This window comes from Heteronotia binoei, chromosome 15, assembly GCF_032191835.1.
Source record: "Heteronotia binoei isolate CCM8104 ecotype False Entrance Well chromosome 15, APGP_CSIRO_Hbin_v1, whole genome shotgun sequence".
In the NCBI taxonomy this organism is placed as follows: Eukaryota; Metazoa; Chordata; class Lepidosauria; order Squamata; family Gekkonidae; genus Heteronotia; species Heteronotia binoei.
In genome coordinates this window covers 62,559,120-62,585,544 of record NC_083237.1, presented here as the reverse complement: position 1 = coordinate 62,585,544, position 26,425 = coordinate 62,559,120, and the positions used below count along the sequence as shown (strand labels likewise).

The 26,425-nt window shown below is 50.1% G+C and overlaps 1 protein-coding gene across 1 annotated transcript in view; it reads left to right on the top strand.

Moving 5' to 3' along the window:
- EFCAB13 (EF-hand calcium binding domain 13) overlaps positions 1–26,205 on the top strand; it is a 46,744-nt gene extending 20,539 nt beyond the window's left edge. Inside the window, exons 9-16 of the mRNA XM_060255262.1 lie at positions 7,822–7,901; positions 9,251–9,394; positions 10,102–10,173; positions 13,103–13,220; positions 16,082–16,275; positions 18,347–18,531; positions 20,257–20,361; positions 25,843–26,205. Of these exons, the coding sequence (XP_060111245.1) occupies positions 7,822–7,901; positions 9,251–9,394; positions 10,102–10,173; positions 13,103–13,220; positions 16,082–16,275; positions 18,347–18,531; positions 20,257–20,361; positions 25,843–26,136 (1,192 nt within the window). The 3' untranslated portion in view covers positions 26,137–26,205. The remainder of the gene's footprint in view (positions 1–7,821; positions 7,902–9,250; positions 9,395–10,101; positions 10,174–13,102; positions 13,221–16,081; positions 16,276–18,346; positions 18,532–20,256; positions 20,362–25,842) is intronic.
- The last annotated feature ends 220 nt before the right edge of the window (positions 26,206–26,425 follow it).

Sequence of the window (26,425 nt, the reverse complement as noted above, 5' to 3'; positions counted from 1 at the left end):
CAGGGTGTCTGTTGTGGGGGAGGAAGGGAAAAGAGATTGTGAGCCGCTCTGAGACTCTTTGGAGTGGAGGGCGGGATATAAATCCAATATCTTCATCTACCTCACAGGGTGTCTGTTGTGGGGGAGGAAGGGAAAGGAGATTGTGAGCTGCTCTGAGACTCTTCGGAGTGGAGGGTGGGATATAAATCCAATATCTTCATCTACCTCACAGGGTGTCTGTCGTGGGGGAGGAAGGTAAAGGAGATTGTGAGCTGCTCTGAGACTCTTCGGAGTGGAGGGTGGGATATAAATCCAATATCTTCATCTACCTCACAGGGTGTCCGTCGTGGGGGAGGAAGGGAAAGGAGATTGTGAGCCGCTCTGAGACTCTTTGGAGTGGAGGGCGGGATATAAATCCAATATCTTCATCTACCTCACAGGGTGTCTGTTGTGGGGGAGGAAGGGAAAGGAGACTGTGAGCCGCTCTGAGACTCTTTGGAGTGGAGGGCGGGATATAAATCCAATATCTTCATCTACCTCACAGGGTGTCTGTTGTGGGGGAGGAAGGGAAAGGAGATTGTGAGCCGCTCTGAGACTCTTCGGAGTGGAGGGCGGGATATAAATCCAATATCTTCATCTACCTCACAGGGTGTCTGTTGTGGGGGAGGAAGGTAAAAGAGATTGTGAGCCGCTCTGAGACTCTTCGGAGTGGAGGGCGGGATATAAATCCAATATCTTCATCTACCTCACAGGGTGTCTGTTGTGGGGGAGGAAGGGAAAGGAGATTGTGAGCCGCTCTGAGACTCTTCGGAGTGGAGGGCGGGATATAAATCCAATATCTTCATCTACCTCACAGGGTGTCTGTTGTGGGGGAGGAAGGTAAAGGAGATTATGAGCCGCTCTGAGACTCTTCGGAGTGGAGGGCGGGATATAAATCCAATATCTTCATCTAGCTCACAGGGTGTCTGTTGTGGGGGAGGAAGGTAAAGGAGATTGTGAGTCGCTCTGAGACTCTTCGGAGTGGAGGGCGGGATATAAATCCAATATCTTCATCTACCTCACAGGGTGTCTGTTGTGGGGGAGGAAGGGAAAGGAGATTGTGAGCCGCTCTGAGACTCTTCGGAGTGGAGGGCAGGATATAAATCCAATATCTTCATCTACCTCACAGGGTGTTTGTTGTGGGGGAGGAAGGGAAAGGAGATTGTGAGCCGCTCTGAGACTCTTCGGAGTGGAGGGCGGGATATAAATCCAATATATTCATCTACCTCACAGGGTGTCTGTTGTGGGGGAGGAAGGGAAAGGAGATTGTGAGCCGCTCTGAGACTCTTCGGAGTGGAGGGCGGGATATAAATCCAATATCTTCATCTACCTCACAGGGTGTCTGTTGTGGGGGAGGAAGGTAAAGGAGATTGTGAGCCGCTCTGAGACTCTTCGGAGTGGAGGGCGGGATATAAATCCAATATCATCATCTACCTCACAGGGTGTCTGTTGTGGGGGAGGAAGGGAAAGGAGATTGTGACCTGCTCTGGGACTCTTCGGAGTGGAGGGCGGGATATAAATCCAATATCTTCATCTACCTCACAGGGTGTCTGTTGTGGGGGAGGAAGGCAAAGGAGATTGTGAGCCGCTCTGAGGCTCTTCGGAGTGGAGGGCGGGATATAAATCCAATATCTTCATCTACCTCACAGGGTGTCTGTTTTGGGGGAGGAAGGTAAAGGAGATTGTGAGCCGCTCTGAGACTCTTCGGAGTGGAGGGCGGGATATAAATCCAATATCTTCATCTACCTCACAGGGTGTCTGTTGTGGGGGAGGAAGGTAAAGGAGATTGTGAGTCGCTCTGAGACTCTTCGGAGTGGAGGGCGGGATATAAATCCAATATCTTCATCTACCTCACAGGGTGTCTGTTGTGGGGGAGGAAGGGAAAGGAGATTGTGAGCCGCTCTGAGACTCTTCGGAGTGGAGGGCAGGATATAAATCCAATATCTTCATCTACCTCACAGGGTGTTTGTTGTGGGGGAGGAAGGGAAAGGAGATTGTGAGCCGCTCTGAGACTCTTCGGAGTGGAGGGCGGGATATAAATCCAATATCTTCATCTACCTCACAGGGTGTCTGTTGTGGGGGAGGAAGGGAAAGGAGATTGTGAGCCGCTCTGAGACTCTTCGGAGTGGAGGGCGGGATATAAATCCAATATCTTCATCTACCTCACAGGGTGTCTGTTGTGGGGGAGGAAGGTAAAGGAGATTGTGAGCCGCTCTGAGACTCTTCGGAGTGGAGGGCGGGATATAAATCCAATATCATCATCTACCTCACAGGGTGTCTGTTGTGGGGGAGGAAGGGAAAGGAGATTGTGACCTGCTCTGGGACTCTTCGGAGTGGAGGGCGGGATATAAATCCAATATCTTCATCTACCTCACAGGGTGTCTGTTGTGGGGGAGGAAGGCAAAGGAGATTGTGAGCCGCTCTGAGGCTCTTCGGAGTGGAGGGCGGGATATAAATCCAATATCTTCATCTACCTCACAGGGTGTCTGTTTTGGGGGAGGAAGGTAAAGGAGATTGTGAGCCGCTCTGAGACTCTTCGGAGTGGAGGGCGGGATATAAATCCAATATCTTCATCTACCTCACAGGGTGTCTGTTGTGGGGGAGGAAGGTAAAGGAGATTGTGAGTCGCTCTGAGACTCTTCGGAGTGGAGGGCGGGATATAAATCCAATATCTTCATCTACCTCACAGGGTGTCTGTTGTGGGGGAGGAAGGGAAAGGAGATTGTGAGCCGCTCTGAGACTCTTCGGAGTGGAGGGCAGGATATAAATCCAATATCTTCATCTACCTCACAGGGTGTTTGTTGTGGGGGAGGAAGGGAAAGGAGATTGTGAGCCGCTCTGAGACTCTTCGGAGTGGAGGGCGGGATATAAATCCAATATCTTCATCTACCTCACAGGGTGTCTGTTGTGGGGGAGGAAGGGAAAGGAGATTGTGAGCCGCTCTGAGACTCTTCGGAGTGGAGGGCGGGATATAAATCCAATATCTTCATCTACCTCACAGGGTGTCTGTTGTGGGGGAGGAAGGTAAAGGAGATTGTGAGCCGCTCTGAGACTCTTCGGAGTGGAGGGCGGGATATAAATCCAATATCATCATCTACCTCACAGGGTGTCTGTTGTGGGGGAGGAAGGGAAAGGAGATTGTGACCTGCTCTGGGACTCTTCGGAGTGGAGGGCGGGATATAAATCCAATATCTTCATCTACCTCACAGGGTGTCTGTTGTGGGGGAGGAAGGCAAAGGAGATTGTGAGCCGCTCTGAGGCTCTTCGGAGTGGAGGGCGGGATATAAATCCAATATCTTCATCTACCTCACAGGGTGTCTGTTTTGGGGGAGGAAGGTAAAGGAGATTGTGAGCCGCTCTGAGACTCTTCGGAGTGGAGGGCGGGATATAAATCCAATATCTTCATCTACCTCACAGGGTGTCTGTTGTGGGGGAGGAAGGGAAAGGAGATTGTGAGCCGCTCTGAGACTCTTCGGAGTGGAGGGCGGGATATAAATCCAATATCTTCATCTACCTCACAGGGTGTCTGTTGTGGGGGAGGAAGGTAAAGGAGATTATGAGCCGCTCTGAGACTCTTCGGAGTGGAGGGCGGGATATAAATCCAATATCTTCATCTACCTCACAGGGTGTCTGTTGTGGGGGAGGAAGGTAAAGGAGATTATGAGCCGCTCTGAGACTCTTCGGAGTGGAGGGCGGGATATAAATCCAATATCTTCATCTACCTCACAGGGTGTCTGTTGTGGGGGAGGAAGGTAAAGGAGATTGTGAGTCGCTCTGAGACTCTTCGGAGTGGAGGGCGGGATATAAATCCAATATCTTCATCTACCTCACAGGGTGTCTGTTGTGGGGGAGGAAGGGAAAGGAGATTGTGAGCCGCTCTGAGACTCTTCGGAGTGGAGGGCGGGATATAAATCCAATATCTTCATCTACCTCACAGGGTGTCTGTTGTGGGGGAGGAAGGTAAAAGAGATTGTGAGCCGCTCTGAGACTCTTCGGAGTGGAGGGCGGGATATAAATCCAATATCTTCATCTACCTCACAGGGTGTCTGTTGTGGGGGAGGAAGGGAAAGGAGATTGTGAGCCGCTCTGAGACTCTTCGGAGTGGAGGGCGGGATATAAATCCAATATCTTCATCTACCTCACAGGGTGTCTGTTGTGGGGGAGGAAGGTAAAGGAGATTATGAGCCGCTCTGAGACTCTTCGGAGTGGAGGGCGGGATATAAATCCAATATCTTCATCTAGCTCACAGGGTGTCTGTTGTGGGGGAGGAAGGTAAAGGAGATTGTGAGTCGCTCTGAGACTCTTCGGAGTGGAGGGCGGGATATAAATCCAATATCTTCATCTACCTCACAGGGTGTCTGTTGTGGGGGAGGAAGGGAAAGGAGATTGTGAGCCGCTCTGAGACTCTTCGGAGTGGAGGGCAGGATATAAATCCAATATCTTCATCTACCTCACAGGGTGTTTGTTGTGGGGGAGGAAGGGAAAGGAGATTGTGAGCCGCTCTGAGACTCTTCGGAGTGGAGGGCGGGATATAAATCCAATATATTCATCTACCTCACAGGGTGTCTGTTGTGGGGGAGGAAGGGAAAGGAGATTGTGAGCCGCTCTGAGACTCTTCGGAGTGGAGGGCGGGATATAAATCCAATATCTTCATCTACCTCACAGGGTGTCTGTTGTGGGGGAGGAAGGTAAAGGAGATTGTGAGCCGCTCTGAGACTCTTCGGAGTGGAGGGCGGGATATAAATCCAATATCATCATCTACCTCACAGGGTGTCTGTTGTGGGGGAGGAAGGGAAAGGAGATTGTGACCTGCTCTGGGACTCTTCGGAGTGGAGGGCGGGATATAAATCCAATATCTTCATCTACCTCACAGGGTGTCTGTTGTGGGGGAGGAAGGCAAAGGAGATTGTGAGCCGCTCTGAGACTCTTCGGAGTGGAGGGCGGGATATAAATCCAATATCTTCATCTACCTCACAGGGTGTCTGTTTTGGGGGAGGAAGGTAAAGGAGATTGTGAGCCGCTCTGAGACTCTTCGGAGTGGAGGGCGGGATATAAATCCAATATCTTCATCTACCTCACAGGGTGTCTGTTGTGGGGGAGGAAGGTAAAGGAGATTATGAGCCGCTCTGAGACTCTTCGGAGTGGAGGGCGGGATATAAATCCAATATCTTCATCTACCTCACAGGGTGTCTGTTGTGGGGGAGGAAGGTAAAGGAGATTGTGAGTCGCTCTGAGACTCTTCGGAGTGGAGGGCGGGATATAAATCCAATATCTTCATCTACCTCACAGGGTGTCTGTTGTGGGGGAGGAAGGGAAAGGAGATTGTGAGCCGCTCTGAGACTCTTCGGAGTGGAGGGCAGGATATAAATCCAATATCTTCATCTACCTCACAGGGTGTTTGTTGTGGGGGAGGAAGGGAAAGGAGATTGTGAGCCGCTCTGAGACTCTTCGGAGTGGAGGGCGGGATATAAATCCAATATCTTCATCTACCTCACAGGGTGTCTGTTGTGGGGGAGGAAGGGAAAGGAGATTGTGAGCCGCTCTGAGACTCTTCGGAGTGGAGGGCGGGATATAAATCCAATATCTTCATCTACCTCACAGGGTGTCTGTTGTGGGGGAGGAAGGTAAAGGAGATTGTGAGCCGCTCTGAGACTCTTCGGAGTGGAGGGCGGGATATAAATCCAATATCATCATCTACCTCACAGGGTGTCTGTTGTGGGGGAGGAAGGGAAAGGAGATTGTGACCTGCTCTGGGACTCTTCGGAGTGGAGGGCGGGATATAAATCCAATATCTTCATCTACCTCACAGGGTGTCTGTTGTGGGGGAGGAAGGCAAAGGAGATTGTGAGCCGCTCTGAGGCTCTTCGGAGTGGAGGGCGGGATATAAATCCAATATCTTCATCTACCTCACAGGGTGTCTGTTTTGGGGGAGGAAGGTAAAGGAGATTGTGAGCCGCTCTGAGACTCTTCGGAGTGGAGGGCGGGATATAAATCCAATATCTTCATCTACCTCACAGGGTGTCTGTTGTGGGGGAGGAAGGGAAAGGAGATTGTGAGCCGCTCTGAGACTCTTCGGAGTGGAGGGCGGGATATAAATCCAATATCTTCATCTACCTCACAGGGTGTCTGTTGTGGGGGAGGAAGGTAAAGGAGATTATGAGCCGCTCTGAGACTCTTCGGAGTGGAGGGCGGGATATAAATCCAATATCTTCATCTACCTCACAGGGTGTCTGTTGTGGGGGAGGAAGGTAAAGGAGATTGTGAGTCGCTCTGAGACTCTTCGGAGTGGAGGGCGGGATATAAATCCAATATCTTCATCTACCTCACAGGGTGTCTGTTGTGGGGGAGGAAGGGAAAGGAGATTGTGAGCCGCTCTGAGACTCTTCGGAGTGGAGGGCAGGATATAAATCCAATATCTTCATCTACCTCACAGGGTGTTTGTTGTGGGGGAGGAAGGGAAAGGAGATTGTGAGCCGCTCTGAGACTCTTCGGAGTGGAGGGCGGGATATAAATCCAATATCTTCATCTACCTCACAGGGTGTCTGTTGTGGGGGAGGAAGGGAAAGGAGATTGTGACCTGCTCTGGGACTCTTCGGAGTGGAGGGCGGGATATAAATCCAATATCATCATCATCTTCTTCTTATATCTCCCAGGAGAGTATTCACTCAAGTAGGGTTGGCCAACGGTGGCTTTCCAGATGTTTTTTTTGCCTACAACTCCCATCAGCCCCACCCAGCATGGCCAATAGCTGGGGCTGATGGGAGTTGTAGGCAAAAAAAAACATCTGGAGAGCTACCATTGGCTACCCCTGCACTAAATGTATCGACAATGGTGGTGTATGAACAGTCACAGATCTCATCGACAGCAGTTTTGTGAAGCAATAGCACATCCTGGTGATGTACAAAAAGGTTCCAGTACTGGTGGAGGCCACAGATGTCCCCACTAAAGTACCAGAGTGGTCTCCTTTGAGTTGGAATTCTGTTGCAGGATCTGTACCTCCAATAGCCCCAGTATCTAGACCTTTCCTTCCCTGCAATGCCAGTCCAATAATCCCTGACAAATATGCAGATTTCCAGCAAGTTTCAGCTCTATAAAAGCATACTCTTCCGTGCACAGGCCATACAATTGTGTGCCTTGAACCCTGAACTGGTGACACTTTATGTGTTCATTGATTTAAAAAAACACTATGTATGAAGGAATTCATACAACCTTCCACCTTCCCACGGCAGGAATGCCAGTGCTTCATAAATAAGAGCTGTGAGTATTAGAACAAAATCACTAGTGACAATTAGACTCTGTTAGTTATCATGTCTAAGTGGATGTGGATTGCACACATCTCCATGGTGTGTACAACCTGATCCATATCTGCAAAGGTGGGGAAGAAGAAGAAGAAACCATAGATTTATACCCTGCCCTTCTCTCTGAATCAGAGTCTCAGAGTGGCTTAAAATCTCCTATGTCTTCTCCCCCTACAACAGACACCCTGTGAGGTGGGTGGGACTGAGAGGACTCTCATAGCAGCTGCCCTTTCAAGGACAACTCTGCGAGAGCTACTGACCCAAGGCCATTCCAGCAACTGCAAGTGGAGGAGTGAGGAATCAAACCCGGTTCTCCCAGATAAGAGTCCATACACTTCACCGCTACACCAAACTGGCTCTCCCACCAAAGGGTTAGAAATCCAAATCTACACACTATGGGGGAAAGTCTTCCATCCCCTTCTGATTGTAATGAAGCCACCTTAAAAGGGAGGGGTCAACAGGCATCAGTCAATCATCATTGCTTCATGTTCTTTTTTCCTGATAGTGTTTTATCCTCCTCAATATCTGATTATGAGAAGACCAAGTTCAAAGCAACAAGGACCCTCACTAATGCACAACTGGAAGGTAACTTTTTCTTCTGAATGAACCATTGAGTTATTGCCATGCAGTTAGTCTGCTGAAATAGCCTGAGCTCATAAGGGAAGGGCGGGATATAAATTTGATTAAATAACTAAATAAATATCTGAGAGATGTTACAGATTCTTCTTCCTGTCAATCTGTCTATACAATGCAGGGCTTGAGCAGGAATGTGGGAGGGACGGTGGCTCAGTGGTAGAGCATCTGCTTGGGAAGCAGAAGGTCCCAGGTTCAATCCCTGGCATCTCCAAAAAGGGTCCAGGCAAATAGGTGTGAAAAACCTCAGCTTGAGACCCTGGAGAGCCACTGCCAGTCTGAGAAGACAATACTGACCTTGATGGACCAAGGGTCTGATTCAATATAAGGCAGCTTCATATGTTCATATGTTGTTATATTCATATGCACAGGAACGCAGTTCTGGCTGGCTTGGTGTCAGGGGGTGTGGCCTAACATGCAAATGAGTGTCTGTTGGACTTTCTCTACAAAAAGCCCTGTGCGAAACAATGGTGATGTCAGTGGGGTGTGGCCTAATATGCAAATGAGTCCCTCCTGGGCTTTTTCTACAAAAAAGCCCTGAGACAATGTAACAGGTTAAATTCAAATAGCTTCCCACACTATGAACCTCAAGAACCGGGTAGCTTTTGGGATGTTTTGTGCAGGGTGGGCACGTGGGGTTCTGCCACCTGAGGCAGAACCCCGACATGCACCCAACAACACCCCCCCCGGAAAATCGGTGACATCATCGTGTCAGTTGCGAAATCACCATTGTTTTTGGACGCTGAGGGGCCGAGTCCGACCCCTCAGCGCCCAGAAACAACACGGGGCTTTCAGTCCTCAGCACCCTCCAAGTTCGGAGAGTGCCGAGGACTGGAATCGCCAGTGTTTATTGTGAAGATAAAAATTCTGAGATCTTTGAAACGATGACAGAATACAGATATAAGACACACACAAAAAATGCGTATATGGATGGAGGGAAGCATTCACAGAGGAGATGGCAGATAGGTGTTTAACGCTTCCCCCTTGCATCAACTGCTCCTTGCAAATACCCTACTCCACTAGGGAGGGGCCATGGCTCAGTGGCAGAGCATCTTTTTGGTATGCAGAAGGTTCCTCGTTCAATCCCCGATATCTCCAGTTGAAAGGACCAGGCAGTAGGTGATGTGACAGTGCCTGAAACCCTCTGCCAGTCTGAAGTGACAACAGTGACCTCGATAAATGATAGGTGTGATGCTACTGACTGCTTGTTCAGTTTTGCATTCTGTAGTTAGCGGGTCTTAAGTTTCCTGTGCACATGTGTGTGTGTGCGACCTCTTCCTTCGCTTTGCATCCCTGCTCAGCCTTCCACGCAGCTTATGATGCCTTCTGCAAGGATCTCGATGGGAAGATCGATCTGGCAGCCCTGGAGGCCACCGCCAACAACCTGGGGATCAGCTTAACAGAGGAAGAAGCCTTTGAGGAGCTGGTCTGCGCTGACATGGACGGTGAGCACTCTCTGCCCTGCCTCACTGCAAGCCCGGCACTAGGGGTTCTTGCGTCCCAGGCCGAACCCCATGCCCCAGGCCCCCGCCCCAAGTATTCAAGGTGCGTGGGCAAAGCGTGCACACCCCAATGATGTCATGCCCTGCCCCCGACTTTGCCGAGGCTTCCTGAAGTCAGAAAGGCAGTGGGCACACTCAGAGCCAGACTCCGAGAGCACTCACTGCCCCCCCCGACTTTGCTGAGGCTTTCCAAGCCTTGACGAAGTCAGGAAGGCAGCAGACATGAGGAGAGGGGGTACCTTGTTTCACCCCTAGGCCAGGTGGTGCCCTAGGCAGCCACCTACATGGCCTACTCCCACGCGCTGGCCCTGCTTTGCTGGCAAAGCACTTCCCCCCCTCCCCTCCCCTCCCCTTAATTATTGTTTTAAAGCAAGAAATCTGTTCCAAATATAATGCAAGACCATGGTTCATCTTAACTCGGGTTAACGTACGAAACCAGGAGTTAGCAAACCAAGACTGACAACACTGCAGCACTCTGGCATGCATAGAACTGAGGCTGAAGTGCACCTGTGTATTAAGCAGGCTCTCAATAGCGGAAATGTCCAAGTCGCAACCAGTGTCGAGAATAAGGCTTCGTTGGGATGGCTGCCTCATTAATTTTTTCTCCCTTCCCCCCCCCCCTTTTATTGTATTGGGGGATTCTTTTGCAGGAGATGGAAAAGTGAATTTTACCGATTTCCTTAACGTCGTGACAAACAGCAAGCGCTTTGTCCAAGCAGTAGGTAAGAATGACAGATGTGATATTACTGGCTGCTTGTTCAGTCTCGGATTCTGTGGTTAGAGGGTCTTAAGCTTCCTATGCAAAATTCCTACAGTTGTAGAATGCCCATTTTCTACGATGATAGTTGCTAAATAGTGGAAGAGATAAGATTTGGTATCCGGGGATTACTGTAGAGATTTTAAACTGAAGTCTTGTGCATGTGTTTGAGTCTGCTTTTTTCCCTTCGCCTTTACTGTTAGTCGTGCGGGGGAGCAATTTTTCAGGTCCTTAATTGAGTCAGCATCTTCATCTCTGACTTATTCCAGTTTTTCATTTTGATGCAGAGGCTGCATTTAGACATCACCACGGATGGTAATTTAACAATGGCCAGGCGTGAACACCATTTGTTTGATCGCAAACTCCTCTTTGCCAGGACATTAGAATGCAGGCACTTTGGGAAACCGGAGTTTGTTTTGCCTCCAGTGCCCTGGTTCTAAACCTCTGTTAAAGCCTAGTTTTTTGAACAGGAACTCAGTACTGGCTGGCTTGGTGTCAGGGGGTGTGGCCTAATATGCAAATGAGCAAAAAAAGCCCTGCTGACAGTTACATGGGGCTGCCCTTGACTCCACTTCAGAGGCTGCAACTGGTTCAAAATGCAGCAGCCAGGCTGCTCATGGAGATACCTGTACGGGAGCACATTCGACCTGCGCTGAAAGCGTTACACTGGTTGCCTGTGGCGTTCCAGATTTGCTTCAAGTTATAACCTTTAAAGCCCTATATGGCCCGGGACATGTATACCTTTGGGACCGCCTTTCCCCATACGTACCCCAGAGAGCACTACGTTCAGGGTCTCAAAATCTCCTTAAGATCCCTGGACTGAAAGAAGCTAGTTTGTCCACCACCAGAGCCAGAGCGTTCTCAGTAATAGCCCCCACTTCGTGGAATGCCCTCCCCAAAAACATCAGGGCTCTGCGGGACCTGCCACAGTTCTGCAGGGCCTGTAAGACCGAATTATTCAAACTCGCCTTCAACCGTTAGGGGGAGGTGGCTATTACCTTGCAGCATCGACAATCTCACTGGATTAATATAATGGAAATCAGGAACCTGCCATCTTGAACTTTTAATGAATGAGGCTTCTGTGGCCCAGTACCGGGTCCTGACCCTGCAAATGGAAAACAGCAGCTTAGAGGAAGAATTCATGAAAAGTTACTTTATGCTGACGATATGGTGCTGTTGTCCTGCTCTAGAGTGGGCTTAATACGTCTGCTGTCCCGTTGTGTTCTGTATTTCACTAGTAATAAGCTCCAGCTCAATTATGAGAAGTCCAAAATCTTAGTTTTCTTTAAAAAGTGGAGACTTTACTAATGGGTTATTGATGGTAAAGAGATAGAGCAAGTCAAGTATTTTAAATACTTAGGCGTTTATTTTCAATATAATGTGACTTGGCCTACCCATCGCAAGTATGCAGTGAAGATAGCTAACATCAGTGCATCTGCCATAGCTCGCTTTTTTTATGGCAGAGGTAACCAATTTGTGCCAGCTGCCATAAAAATATTCCAAGCCAAAGTGATTTCACAACTTCTGTATGGCATCCCAATCTGGATTGGATCTTATGAAGGTGCTATCGAACGTGTCCAATCCAAATTCTTGCGTAAAATTCTGGGCATGCCAAAATGTGTCCCATATGCAGTTATCTGCTTAGAAGATATCTCAAGAGTTAGTTATCTCTCAAATGCTCTCTGAATTTAATTTGTCAAATTGGTCAGCACAAATTGAGAGAGAAATAAAAGCCATGGGTTTATCCCTCGAACTATTGTCCATGCTGTCCTTCCAACAAATTAAAAACAGATTGCTAGATATTGACAACAACAACAACAACTTTTATTTGTATCCCGCCCTCCCCGCCGAAGCAGGCTCAGGGCGGCTAACAACATAATTCATACATTAATTAGACAAATGGAATAAAACTACATTTAACAATTTAATTAAAATTCTGATTAAATTTAAAACTAATAAAAGTGCTAGTGCTATGTCTACTTTTATTATGGCGGTTTTCTTAACAATTTCATTCTTCTTCAGCGAAAGCCAATCAGAAGAGGATGGTCTTGCAGGCCCTGCGGAACTGTTCAAGGTCCCGCAGGGCCTGCATTTCCTCTGGAAGTTGGTTCCATAGGCTTGGAGCCATGGAGGAGAAAGCCCGGTTATTGAGCACCAAAACCTATACAGTCTGGCTAAGAAAACTTGTTCCCCACTGAGTTTTGAGATCTCTCTTAATACTGGGGAAATGGCCTCATATCTATCCGTCTTGCAGGTGCCACAGCAGCGTAGAGCTTTTCCCCTTGCCAGGTGCAATGCCATGCCCTCTGCCATTCTTTATGGCATATTTAACAAGACAGCCTAGACTGTCTCTGTAAGCATAAATGTGTGGAGTCAGTTACTCATATTCTTCTTTATTGTAATTTGCATACAGATCTTCGTCAAGTATTTACATCCTCTTTTAGTTAGCATGGTTGATTGTTCTGATGCACTTAAGGTCTAGTCTTTTGAACAATACTTCATCTCATGTCACTGAGAAAGTGGCTACGTTTCTTTATTCTGTTTTAAAGGTACGCCAGAGGATCTCATAGAAATAGTTTATGTTTATGCTTTTCCTGATGTATATGTATGCAATCGTTCCATTTTATTTTTTTATCATTTTTTTAAACCAATTTGCTCTGATATATATATCTATATATTTTATGCCAATAAAGGCTAACTTAACTTAACTTAACTTGAAAAGTATTACCCAGGGCTCATCCTAAATGATGGGGAGGTTGTGCTTGCAGAAGTTCCCCATAAGGAGTGGGGGGGGGGGCAGGGAGAGATGTTGCAAGCAAAGCAATGTCTTGGAAGGGGGCCCTTATCCCCTGAGCCTCCTATACTATTGACTCTGCGTCTGCTCTTTCCTTCAGCCCCTAAGAAAGGCAGCATGGAAACAGTGGATGCCCGAGGGATCTTGTTCTTTGAGCTTGTGTCAAAGCTGGTGGAAACATCTGCATTGCCAAAGAAAACCGTCATGGCTATTGTCAGGTGAGCATGGAGAGGGTGTTCATGGAGAGGCAACACACACACACCCATGCTCCTACAGCAAGGTCTGTTGACATTTTTTTTAGAAAGATGCACATGTTTGGCAATATTATGTAATTTTAAAAAAGGTAAAGGTAGTCCCTGTCTACGCTTTCCCCCCAGCAAGCTGGGTACTCATTTTACCAACCTTAGAAGGATGGAAGGCAGAGTCAACCTTGAGCCGGCACCTGAACCCAGCTTCCGCCGGGCACAGAGTGGTAAACTGCAGTACTGCAGCCCAAGCTCTGCTCACGGCCTGAGTTCGATCCCAGCGGAAGCTGGGTTCAGGTAGGCAGCTCAAGGCTGACTCAGCCTTCCATCCTTCCAAGGTCAGTAAAATGAGAAGCCAGCTTGCTGGGGGGAAGGGGTAGATGACTGGGGAAGGTCATGGCAAACCACCTTGTAACAAAAAGTCTGCCAAGAAAACGTCGTGGTGTGACGTCACCTCATGGGTCAGTAATGACCCGGCGCTTGCACAGGGGACTACCTTTACCTTTTTAGATGGCAAGGTCTTTTGAAGCAGGGACTCGATTTTTGCCCCAAGTCTACTTTTTGCAATGTATAGATAATAATCCACCAAATAAAATACTTCCGTTTCCTCTTCTGCCCCCCCTCCAATAGAAATTTAAGATCTGAGTCACTGACCTAATGAAAGAAAATCACCTCTCATTTGCGTATCTCTCAGAGGCAATGAGAATAAATTCTTCTTTTTGGGGGGTGGGTGGGGATGGGGTGGGCAGATCCAGTTACCAGTTTGTTTTTGCAATATTTTGAAAATCTACCCGCTCACACAATTGCTGTCTCGTTATGAATACCATTAAATATTCCATACTGACTTACCTGATATCACTGTATCTGTTTTTATAAAACTCCTGCTTGTTGTGTGTCTTTTTCTGTTTAGGTTTGGTGAATAACAGTAAAAGGAAAAAAATGTTAGGGGTTTTTTTGTTACCAAGCACACTCCTATTCTGTGCATAATTTCTATGTTTCTCAGGCTTCTTAAAGTGGGGAGGGACGGTGGCTCAGTGGTAGAGCATCTGCTTGGTAAGCAGAAGGTCCCAGGTTCAGTCCCTGGCATCTCCAAAAAAGGGTCCAGGCAAATAGGTTTGAAAAACCTCAGCTTGAGACCCTGGAGAGCCGCTGCCAGTCTGAGAAGACAATGCTGACTTTGATGGACCAGGGTCTGATTCAGTATAAGGCAGTTTCATATGTTTATATGATCTACTTCTAAGCTTAATGTAATTTTCAGGATCCACTTTCATTCCATATTTCCCCAATTTAAAATGCAGGAATTTCACACTCATTGAGACACTTGGACAGGTTGAAATTTTATTTTTCATGTTCAGTATTTACAAATGAGGAGAATCATCAGAATTCACAGAGGGAGTAGCAATTCCTCTTAGTTGTATTTTTGCTCAGACGTTGCTTCTCTCTGGGTGGAGAGCCAGTTTGGTGTCGTGGTTAAGTGTGCGGACTCTTATCTGGGAGAACCGGGTTTGATTCCCCACTCCTCCACTTGCACCTGCTAGCATGGCCTCGGGTCAGCCATAGCTCTGGCAGAGGTTGTCCTTGAAAGGGCAGCTGCTGTGAGAGCCCTCTCCAGCCCCACCCACCTCACAGGGTGTCTGTTGTGGGGGAGGAAGGGAAAGGAGATTGTGAGCTGCTCTGAGACTCTTCGGAGTGGAGGGCGGGATATAAATCCAATATCTTCTTCTTCTTCTTCTAAAAAAAAAAAAGATCCAGTTAGCTTTTAAGTTCAGCGATTTGCTTTGCAAATTTGACAGTGCCCTTGGGTTTGTAGAATCGTCTCACCTTTTTTATATCTGGTCCCATTGTGTGGATTATTTTAACCTGCACCTTGAGGTTCAGTTCGGAATTACATTTCTGATAAGTATATACCATTACTGAGCTGAATATTATGGTTATTTCCCACATGCTGGCTGAAGCAAAACGAAATTTGCCATTGAGCCTTCCAGACCTCTCTCTTTCAGCTCACCAGGTTCCTCTTGATTTCTTTTGCCCCTATAGCCCACCTTCAAAAGTTAAAATCCGCTTTTGAGTCTTGACCCATGGTTTGGCAACTACTGCTTTAGACAGGAAAGGGAAACAACGTAAACTCATTGTGGTTTACCGTCGTTACCCAAAACAATTTTATTTCTCTTTGTGCTTCTTTTTTTTCCCCCATAATGTTGATTGGTATGTCATTAAACTTTTGTTTTCATTCACTTTTTAAGTGCCGTGGCTTTAGGGCTGCCGATTCCCGGGTGGGGGCAGGGGATCCCCCGGTTTGGAGGCCCTCCCCCTGCTTCAAGGTGATCAGAAAGGGGGGGGAGGGGAGGGAAATGTCTGCTGGGTACTCATTAATCCCTATGGAGACTTATTCCCATAGAAAATAATGAAGAATTTATCCACGGGTATCTGGGGCTCTGGGGGCCCTGTTTTTTGAGGTAGAGGCACCAAATTTTCAGTATAGTATCCAGTGGCTCTCCCCAAAATACTCCCTAAGTTTCAAAAAGATTGGACCAGGGGGTCCAATTTTATGAGCCCCCAAAGAAGGTGCTCCCATCCTTCATTATTTCCTGTGGAAGGAAGGCATTGAAAAGGTGTGCCGTCCCTTTCAATGTGATGGCCAGAACTCCCTTTGGAGTCCAATGATGCTTGTCACACCCTTGCTCCTGGCTCCACCTCAGTGTCTCCTGGCTCCACCCCCAAAGTCTCCTGGCTCCACCCCAAAGTCCCCAGATATTTCTTGAATTGGACTTGGCAACCCTACGTGGCTTAGGCATCCTTGCCCTCTTGACTAGTAATCTTTGGCCCTTGTCTAGTTATTACAGGCAGAAGTTCCTGGAATCTACTGGCAAGAAAGCCTGGCATGACGATGAGAAAAGACACCACTGGGGCAAGAAAGGAAGCCACGCGCCGAAAAAGGAATCAAGCTCCTTGGCCGCCTTTGCTGGTGCTGGCCGAATCGTTGTCATGAAAGACAAAGAGCTGGAAACCTTTGTGAAAAACCTCCAAGGTAAGAACGGCCGATCAGCTTCTGCGGTTGACATGACCCCACGACTGACAGAAAGATAGAAGCAGGCCTTCCCCCCCACCCTCCGCCAGGGAACGTGGTGCAACAGAGTCACGAAACCTCTTAATGGAAACAGAATTCTAAAAGAAATGTTTAAGATAGTGGTGTCAAACACGTGGCCCGGGAGTCGAATCAGGCCCCCGGAAGGCTCTTATCAGGCCCTCGAGCAGCTGGATGTTCTCTGCTTCCTTCTCCCTCTCTCTTGCTTCCTTCTGCATCACATCTTGCTTTGCCAAGTTTGCTCAGTCACACAGGAGCTACAGAGCAAAGCCTCTATTTTCTCCATTGGCTGAGGCTCCTTCCTTGAGGAGGAAGGGGGGGGAGGGAGGGATAGCTTGCTTTGCCAGGCTCTCTCAACCGCACAGCGGAACTACTGAGCCAAGCCTCTCTTCCTTCTATTGGCTGAGGCTCCTCGCTCTCCTGGTCCCCTGGGGGAAGGAAGGAAAAGAGCCAGAGCTTGCTTCGCCCAGTTCCCTGGATACCATGGGAGAGATACAAAGAAAGCACCTTTAAGCCCAAAGAGTGCTGATGTTTTAATCATGTTCTAAGTTTTTTAAAACATCTTTCATTGTGTTTGCCTGTGTCCTTTATAAAGTTTCTATCTCTGCTACCTAACCTTAAATAGGTATACACATGGCCCGGCCCAACAAGAAGAAGAAGATATTGGATTTATATCCCGCCCTCCACTCCGAAGAGTCTCAGAGCAGCTCACAATCTCCTTTACCTTCCTCCCCCACAACAGACACCCTGTGAGGTGGGTGGGGCTGGAGAGGGCTCTCACAGCAGCTGCCCTTTCAAGGACAACCTCTGCCAGAGCTATGGCTGACCCAAGGCCCTTCCAGCAGCTGCAAGTGGAGGAGTGGGGAATCAAACCTGGTTCTCCCGGATAAGAGTCCGCACACTTAACCACTACACCAAACTGGCTCTCCAAACAAGGTCTCATTTATGTGAGATTCGGCCCTCATAACAAATGACTTTGACACCCCTGGTTTAAAAGTACATAAGGGGCACCCATATGTTTCTCCATCATTTCCCTCTTGAGAGTTCCAGCACCTCTAAAAAGCCCTGGATAAAAAGCATAGTTTGAGAGTAAGGCTGAGTGCCGTTAACGTGTGTATGTACATGAGGTACGGTTAGGGCTGCCAAACCCCCGGTCCGGGCGGGGATTCCCCCACCCAGGAGGTTCTCAGCCTGCCAGCCCCCGACATCACTGGCGTGATGACGTTACCCGGAAGTGATGACATCATGCCGGCGATGTTGCGCGACCACTCTAGGCATTTCTGGGAAACGATGGTTTTCCCAGACGCTCTAGCCATTTGGGAGGAAATGGTACAATAGGGCACACCCTGACCTAGGCGTTCAATACTAGTGGGGAAAGTGCATTAGTGAGTTATTAGGCAGCTATGACTAGCGAGCAGGCTCTTCCCCCTTTCCTCCCCCACCAGCCCTTTCTCCCATTGGCTGCATGCCTGTCTGAGTTCCCCATGGTTGATCTTGGTTTTGCTCCTTTTGGCCACCCCAGTTAGGGAGCCCCGTAGTGCAGAGTGGGAGAGCCCCGTAGTGCAAATCTTGGAGAGCCCCGTGCAGAGTTAGGGAGCCCCGTAGTGCAGATCTTGGTTTTGCTCCTCCTGCCACTTCAGTTAGGGAGCCCCGTGATGCAGAGTGGTAAAGCTGCAATACTGCAGTCCTAAGCTCTGCTCGCAACCTGAGTTCAATCCCGGTGGAAGCTGGGTTCAGGTAGCCAGCTCAAGGTTGACTGAGCCTTCCATCTTTCCGAGGCCGGTCAAATGAGTCCCCAGCTTGCTGGGGGGAAAGTGTAGATGACTGGGGAAGGCAATGGCAAACCACTCTGTAAGAAAAGTCTGCCATGAAAACATTGTGATGCGACGTCACCCCAGAGTCGGAAACAACTGGTGCTTGCACAGGGGACTACTTTTTACCTCCATTTTGACAGGTTCAGAAGCTGAGCTGTAGCACTGACAACTTTTTTTTTCTTAATCTCCCTTTTTGCCAGAGAATGCTTCCCCTTCGGACAGCCCCTATGCTAAGATCCCCGTCTTCCCATTGATCCCCAACCGGGATTGCGTGATGGCAGGAAAACCAAAGAAGGATCTCCACAGACTGGAAGCCCAGAGGAGGATGGAGCCTGTCTCGTCTTTCGAGAACCATTTCTTCCACAAGAGGAAGTGGCTGCCAGAGGTGTGAGCAGGTTTGGTTTGGTTTGGTTTTTAGTGCCAAGGGTCATAATAATATCTTCTTGTTCCCCCACTTTCCAGATAGTGCCTGGGGGTGAAATCTGCTTAGCTTGACCAGTAGAACTGGGACACCAGGTTGTTCTCTGCACCAGACTTCAGATGGCTGCTGATCAGGCCTCAGCAGGAACTCAGAGGAGCACAGCTCTTGAACCTTTCTGAGGGTTCCCCCTCTTCCTCCCCACCTACCTTGTCCATTGAATAGTTGGTGCAGCTGCATAACGATCCCTGGATTAGGAGAGCGGGCAGCCAGCCAGCCAGCCACCAGGGGTTTTGCCATGCCCCAACAGCCCTCATTAACCCCTGGAGAAGCCCACGTCACCCTTTCTCCACTTATTATGTGATTTTGGGCAGCGGGTGACTCGCTGGCCTTTTGACTGGGGGGGGGGGTGTGGCCCAGGAGAGCCCCAGACGAGTGAGGCTTGCTTGGGCTGGCTGGATCTCTAGCCATCCCACGCAGGCCTCACTCACCCAGGGCTCTCCTTCCTTGCATTGGGTTGCTTTTGGCAGATGCTCTACCACTGAGCCACCGTCCCTCCCCGAGAGTTGTCTTCTGTCCACACACACATTTCCCTCCCTCCTTCCCTGCTGGGAGTTCAGTTCAAAGAAACATAAGAGAAGCCATGTTGGATCAGGCCAACGGCCCATCCAGTCCAACACTCTGTGTCACATAAGAACAGAAGAGAAGCCATGTTGGATCAGGCCAATGGCCCCTCCAGTCCAACACTCTGTGTCACAGAAGAACATAAGAGAAGCCATGTTGGATCAGGCCAATGGCCCATCCAGTCCAACACTCTGTGTCACATAAGAACATAAGAGAAGCCATGTTGGATCAGGCCAATGGCCCACCCAGTCCAACACTCTGTGTCACATAAGAACATAAGAGAAGCCATGTTGGATCAGGCCAGTGGCTCATCCAGTCCAACACTCTGTGTCACAGAAGAACGTAAGAGAAGCCATGTTGGATCAGGCCAATGGCCCATCCAGTCCAACACTCTGTGCCACATAAGAACATAAGAGAAGCCCTGTTGGATCAGGCCAACGGCCCATCCAGTCCAACACTCTGTGTCACACAGTGGCAAAAAATTTTATATATACACACACACTGTGGCTAATAGCCACTGATGGACAGTAAGTTCCTTTCCTTTCTGATGCTGAGCTCCAGCCATGTAGGAGAACTGGGGCGAGGGGGGGGGGGGACACAGCAACACTCCCCTTTGGCACATGGCTTTTGGCGGGAAAGCGGGCATGCATGCTGAAAGGAAGGGGTGCTCTTTGCAGAGCTTTAGCTAGAAAGTTCCATGTCTGTGCAGAAGACAATTTGATGAACAACAGTTGCAAGTAAGTGCAAACTAATTTTATAGGGCGTGTCCTATAAGGGTGCTTGTGTTTCAGACTGCTTGGCCCCAATAAGGAAAACGCAGGAGAAAACTTACTCTTCTCATGCTATATGTCAAGGGTGGCCAACGGTAGCTCTCCAAACGTTTTTTGCCTACAACTCCCATCAGCCCCAGCCACTGGCCATGCTGGCTGGGGCTGATGGGAGTTGTAGGCAAAAAACATCTGGAGAGCTACCGTTGGCCACCCCTGCTATATGTCATTGCTCCCAGTCTTTCTGGACATAACAGTTAAACGTTTGGCTTCTGTCTCTGCCTCTTTTTTTGTCACACAGAGCAAATTCTCCAGGTCAGCCAGGCCCTCCCTCATCCTCTCTCCGGAACTAACTTCCAGGAGTCGCCGTTTGACGATAAACAACCTTGATGAAATCCGCAGAGAAGTAAGCAGTTAGAAGAAACAACGTTCATTGCCTGTATGGGTCGGTTTCTGTGTTGTATTTGGCATTCTGGCCATCCCTCAGGGTCCTAAAGTTATGATAAGGAGCTCAGTGGATCCTTAGCTAGTAAACTCCTTGCTTATACCCAGGGCCAGCCCTAGGGCGCATGGCACCCCAGTCAGACTCCGTGGTGGTACTGCCCCCCTCCGTAGTACCCCGCCGCTCCTCCTCCACTGTGCCGCCTCCTCCCTCCCTTCCTTCCCCACCATTTCAATGCCTGGGAAGGAGCGGTGGAGCACCGCGCTTCCTGGGCACTTTAAAGGTCAGCTAATCAGCGGGTAAAAGGGCGCCGGAGGCTCGCGGCTCCTATGCCGGCCCTCTTTGAGGTTGAGGGGGCAGCAGCAGCGGGAAGAACAAGCAAGCCGCCAGAAGAGCGACCACCGCTGCTGCCTCCTCCCCGCTTCCTTCCCACGCGATCCAGGAAGGAAGGGGGGAAGGAGGCAGTGGTGGCGGCTCTTTCAGAGGCTCACTCGCCCTTCCCACTGCTGCTGCCCCCTCAACCCTGCACTGATCTTTATCGCTCCGGAGGGCTGGCATTGGAGCCGCAAGCCTCCAGCGTCCTTTTACCCGCCAATCAGGTGATTGGCGGGAGGGCCTTTAAAGAGTCCGGGAAGCCCAGTGCTCCACCACCCCTTCCAGAGCATTGAAATGGCAGGAAAGGGAGGGAGGAGGAGACACGGCAGAGGGGGGCAAGGCAAAGGAGGCATTTGCCTAGGGGGAGAAGGAAGGCCCAAATTCGGCACCCCCGCCCTGCGAGCAATCTAGGCAATCAATGCCTAATTTGCCTAGTGGGCAGGCTGGCCCTGCTTATACCTGGAGGCTGGCAACCCTAAAATACTGGCCTGGAAGTCTGCAAAACACCTTATTGGTTTATGTGACACCATCCTGGCAGAGGGAGCAAGGGGGTATCATACGTCTGGCCAATGAAACACTTGGATCTGAGCTGTCACTTCTGCTCCATTGGCCACTTTATTCTATGCTCTAACAAGGGCCTTCCGTTGATGTCACTGAAGCTCTTAGGAAATTGACCCAGTCAGTGGCACCTAGGTGGATGAAAGAGATGGTGCTCTAGAGCGAGGCCGCACTGCCTCTTTGGTGTAGTGGTGAAGTGTGCGGACTCTTATCTGGGAGAACCGGGTTTGATTCCCCACTCCTCCACTTGCACCTGCTAGCATGGCCTTGGGTCAGCCAGAGCTCTCTTATCTGGGAGAACCGGGTTTGATTCCCCACTCCTCCACTTGCAGCTGCTGGAATGGCCTTGGGTCAGCCAGAGTTCTCTTATCTGGGAGAACCGGGTTTGATTCCCCACTCCTCCACTTGCACCTGCTGGAATGGCCTTGAGTCAGCCATAGCTCTCTTATCTGGGAGAACCGGGTTTGATTCCCCACTCCTCCACTTGCAGCTGCTGGAATGGCCTTGGGTCAGCCAGAGCTCCCTTATCTGGGAGAACCGGGTTTGATTCCCCACTCCTCCACTTGCACCTGCTGGAATGGCCTTGAGTCAGCCATGGCTCTCTTATCTGGGAGAACCGGGTTTGATTCCCCACTCCTCCACTTGCACCTGCTAGCATGGCCTTGGGTCAGCCAGAGCTCTCTTATCTGGGAGAACCGGGTTTGATTCCCCACTCCTCCACTTGCAGCTGCTGGAATGGCCTTGGGTCAGCCAGAGTTCTCTTATCTGGGAGAACCGGGTTTGATTCCCCACTCCTCCACTTGCACCTGCTGGAATGGCCTTGAGTCAGCCATAGCTCTCTTATCTGGGAGAACCGGGTTTGATTCCCCACTCCTCCACTTGCACCTGCTAGCATGGCCTTGGGTCAGCCAGAGCTCTCTTATCTGGGAGAACCGGGTTTGATTCCCCACTCCTCCACTTGCACCTGCTGGAATGGCCTTGAGTCAGCCATAGCTCTCTTATCTGGGAGAACCGGGTTTGATTCCCCACTCCTCCACTTGCACCTGCTAGCATGGCCTTGGGTCAGCCAGAGCTCTCTTATCTGGGAGAGCCGGGTTTGATTCCCCACTCCTCCACTTGCAGCTGCTGGAATGGCCTTGGGTCAGCCAGAGTTCTCTTATCTGGGAGAACCGGGTTTGATTCCCCACTCCTCCACTTGCACCTGCTGGAATGGCCTTGGGTCAGCCATAGCTCTCTTATCTGGGAGAACCGGGTTTGATTCCCCACTCCTCCACTTGCACCTGCTAGCATGGCCTTGGGTCAGCCAGAGCTCTCTTATCTGGGAGAACCGGGTTTGATTCCCCACTCCTCCACTTGCACCTGCCGGAATGGCCTTGAGTCAGCCATAGCTCTCTTATCTGGGAGAACCGGGTTTGATTCCCCACTCCTCCACTTGCACCTGCTAGCATGGCCTTGGGTCAGCCAGAGCTCTCTTATCTGGGAGAACCGGGTTTGATTCCCCACTCCTCCACTTGCAGCTGCTGGAATGGCCTTGGGTCAGCCAGAGTTCTCTTATCTGGGAGAACCGGGTTTGATTCCCCACTCCTCCACTTGCACCTGCTGGAATGGCCTTGAGTCAGCCATAGCTCTCTTATCTGGGAGAACCGGGTTTGATTCCCCACTCCTCCACTTGCACCTGCTAGCATGGCCTTGGGTCAGCCAGAGCTCTCTTATCTGGGAGAACCGGGTTTGATTCCCCACTCCTCCACTTGCACCTGCTGGAATGGCCTTGAGTCAGCCATAGCTCTCTTATCTGGGAGAACCGGGTTTGATTCCCCACTCCTCCACTTGCACCTGCTAGCATGGCCTTGGGTCAGCCAGAGCTCTCTTATCTGGGAGAGCCGGGTTTGATTCCCCACTCCTCCACTTGCAGCTGCTGGAATGGCCTTGGGTCAGCCAGAGTTCTCTTATCTGGGAGAACCGGGTTTGATTCCCCACTCCTCCACTTGCACCTGCTGGAATGGCCTTGGGTCAGCCATAGCTCTCTTATCTGGGAGAACCGGGTTTGATTCCCCACTCCTCCACTTGCACCTGCTAGCATGGCCTTGGGTCAGCCAGAGCTCTCTTATCTGGGAGAACCGGGTTTGATTCCCCACTCCTCCACTTGCACCTGCCGGAATGGCCTTGAGTCAGCCATAGCTCTCTTATCTGGGAGAACCGGGTTTGATTCCCCACTCCTCCACTTGCACCTGCTAGCATGGCCTTGGGTCAGCCAGAGCTCTCTTATCTGGGAGAACCGGGTTTGATTCCCCACTCCTCCACTTGCACCTGCCGGAATGGCCTTGAGTCAGCCATAGCTCTCTTATCTGGGAGAACCGGGTTTGATTCCCCACTCCTCCACTTGCACCTGCTAGCATGGCCTTGGGTCAGCCAGAGCTCTCTTATCTGGGAGAACCGGGTTTGATTCCCCACTCCTCCACTTGCACCTGCCGAATGGCCTTGAGTCAGCCATAGCTCTCTTATCTGGGAGAACCGGGTTTGATTCCCCACTCCTCCACTTGCACCTGCTAGCATGGCCTTGGGTCAGCCAGAGCTCTCTTATCTGGGAGAACCGGGTTTGATTCCCCATTCCTCCACTTGCAGCTGCTGGAATGGCCTTGGGTCAGCCATAGCTCTGGCAGAGGTTGTCCTTGAAAGGGCAGCTGCTGTGAGAGCCCTCTCCAGCCCCACCCACCTCACAGGGTGTCTGTTGTGGGGGAGGAAGGTAAAGGAGATTGTGAGCCGCTCTGAGACTCTTCGGAGTGGAGGGCGGGATATAAATCCAATATCTTCTTCTTCTTTCTCATGCTTGCCAGTGCCACCGCTGCTTTCTTGTGCTTACCCCTCTTCTTGTCTGCACCACCACTTTCTTGCGCTTTCTGCCACTGCCTGGGCTTCCGGCCTGGCTGCAGGAAACTTTGGTGGAGGCAGCGGCAGCAGCAGCCAGGACGTTTGCTGCCCTCCCTTGGCTCTGCAGCGAGGCACCTTCCCGGGCTTTGCGACAGGAGGGAAGGCACAGGATTCCTCCAGGTGCCGCAGCTCCTCTGCCGTTCCTCTTGGCTGGATGCGCCGGGGGGAGGCAGTCGCTCCGGCACTCAGGTCAGAGCTTTTGAGAGGGAAACCTCGACTGTCCTCCTCTCCACCTGCTGGTAGCGGCTGCCCCCTCGGGTTGCCAAGTCCAATTCCAGAAATATCTGGGGAATTTGGGGGTGGAGACAGGGGACATTAGGGGTGGAGCCAGGAGCAAGTGTGCGACAAGCATACTTGCAGTCCAGAAGGAGGTCCGGCCATCACATTGAAAGGGACCACACATCTTTTTTAAATGCCTTCCTTCCATAGATAATAATGAAGGATAGGGGCACCTTCTTTTGGGGCTCATAGAATTGGACCTCCTGGTCCAATCCTTTTGAAACATGGGGATTATTTTAGGGGGAGGCACTGGACGCTACACTGAAGTTTTGGTGCCTCTACCTCAAAAAACAGACCCCCAGAGCCCCAGATACCCCAATTATCCATTATTTCCTATGGGAATAAGTCTCCATAGGGAATAATAGAGTTCCCAGCAGACATTTCCCTCCCCTCCCCCCGCTTTCTGATGACCCTGAAGCGGGGGGAGGGTCTTCAAACCGGGGGATCCCCTGCCCCCGCCTGGGGATTGGCAACTCTACTGCCCCCCCACGGCTCTGCCTGGATGCCCCCAGTCGAGCACTCATTCCTCACTCCAGGCAGCCCCCCACCCCTTCCACTAGTGGCTCTGGCGGGGGTGGGGCAGCAGCAGCACTCTCTCTCTCTCTCTCCCTCCCCCTCCCTCCCTCCTCATCTGGATTTTTATTTTGTTTTTAATTTTTGTGACATCATTTGTGATGTCATTTTGGGCCCTGCCACCCCCTCCGCTTTCCCCTGTGCCCCCCCACACTAAAACATTTCTAGCTACGGGCCTGATTTGAGAGCAAGTTAATAAACCTGTTAATCAACCTGATTTGGGACCATAAGTTAATCAACCGTACCTGAAAATCCAGATTCTTATGATGTCTTTACGTATTGATTAAATCAGGGCTTTCTTTGTCGAAAAAGCCCCGCAGGAACTTATCTGCATATTAGGTCACACCTCCCCTGACATCACCCTTGTTCCATAAAAAAGCCCAGCAGGACCTCATTTGCATATTAGGCCACACCCCCTGACATCACCCTTGTTCCACAAAGGGCTTTTTGTACAAAAAGTCCAGCAGGAACTCATCTGCATATTAGGTCACACACCCCTGACGTCACCCTTGTTCCACAAAGGGCTTTTTGTAGAAAAAGCTCAGCAGGGCCTCATTTGCATATTAGGCCACACCCCCTGGCACCAAGCCAGCCAGAACTGTGTTCCTGTGCGTTCCTGCTCAAAAAAACAAGGTCCTGGATTAAATTGCTATGAAGTGCAAGATATTGTATGTCATAGTTCATAGCTGTTCAGACAATCTTCTACTTAGAGTCTCCATCTCTCCTTCTCAGGTGAAGAAAACAACAGAGAACTACCGGAAGGGCCTTGCTATGCGGGAACGCAACAAGTCACTGAAGCTGTGGCGGAGACTGCGAGGCGGGGAGATTGGCCTGGAAACAGGGAATCCCAGTTTCTATCAGACTTTCTCCACCTACTCGTGGTCGTGGAACGTCTGCCAGGAGTTGCTGACTCCTCAAGAACTCCAGAAGTATGACAACCGACTGTACCACAGCCTCTCCCGATCGGGCAGCCCTGCGGACAAGCTGATCAAAGCTGACAGGAAGCAAACAGGAAGTAAGGCGTAACCCCATCTGTGGTTGGCATTGGCATTCTTCACTTTAATTCAAGGGCGTTCTGCAGAATAGTCTTGGGCTGGTATTGTGCTTCCTGAGCCGGTGAAGTGTTGGATTTCACCGCTGTATACTGGCTAATACAGTAAGGAATTCAGGTAGAAGAGGCAAATCTCTCTTGTCATTTTGAGCCCCCCCCCCCCCGCCATTTCTTGAGTATCGCCAAGCCGAGCTGTAAGGAAACGCAGCTGGAAAAGTGATACTTGAGTAAGAGTATCATACAATTTCCTCCATGTTAACTGCA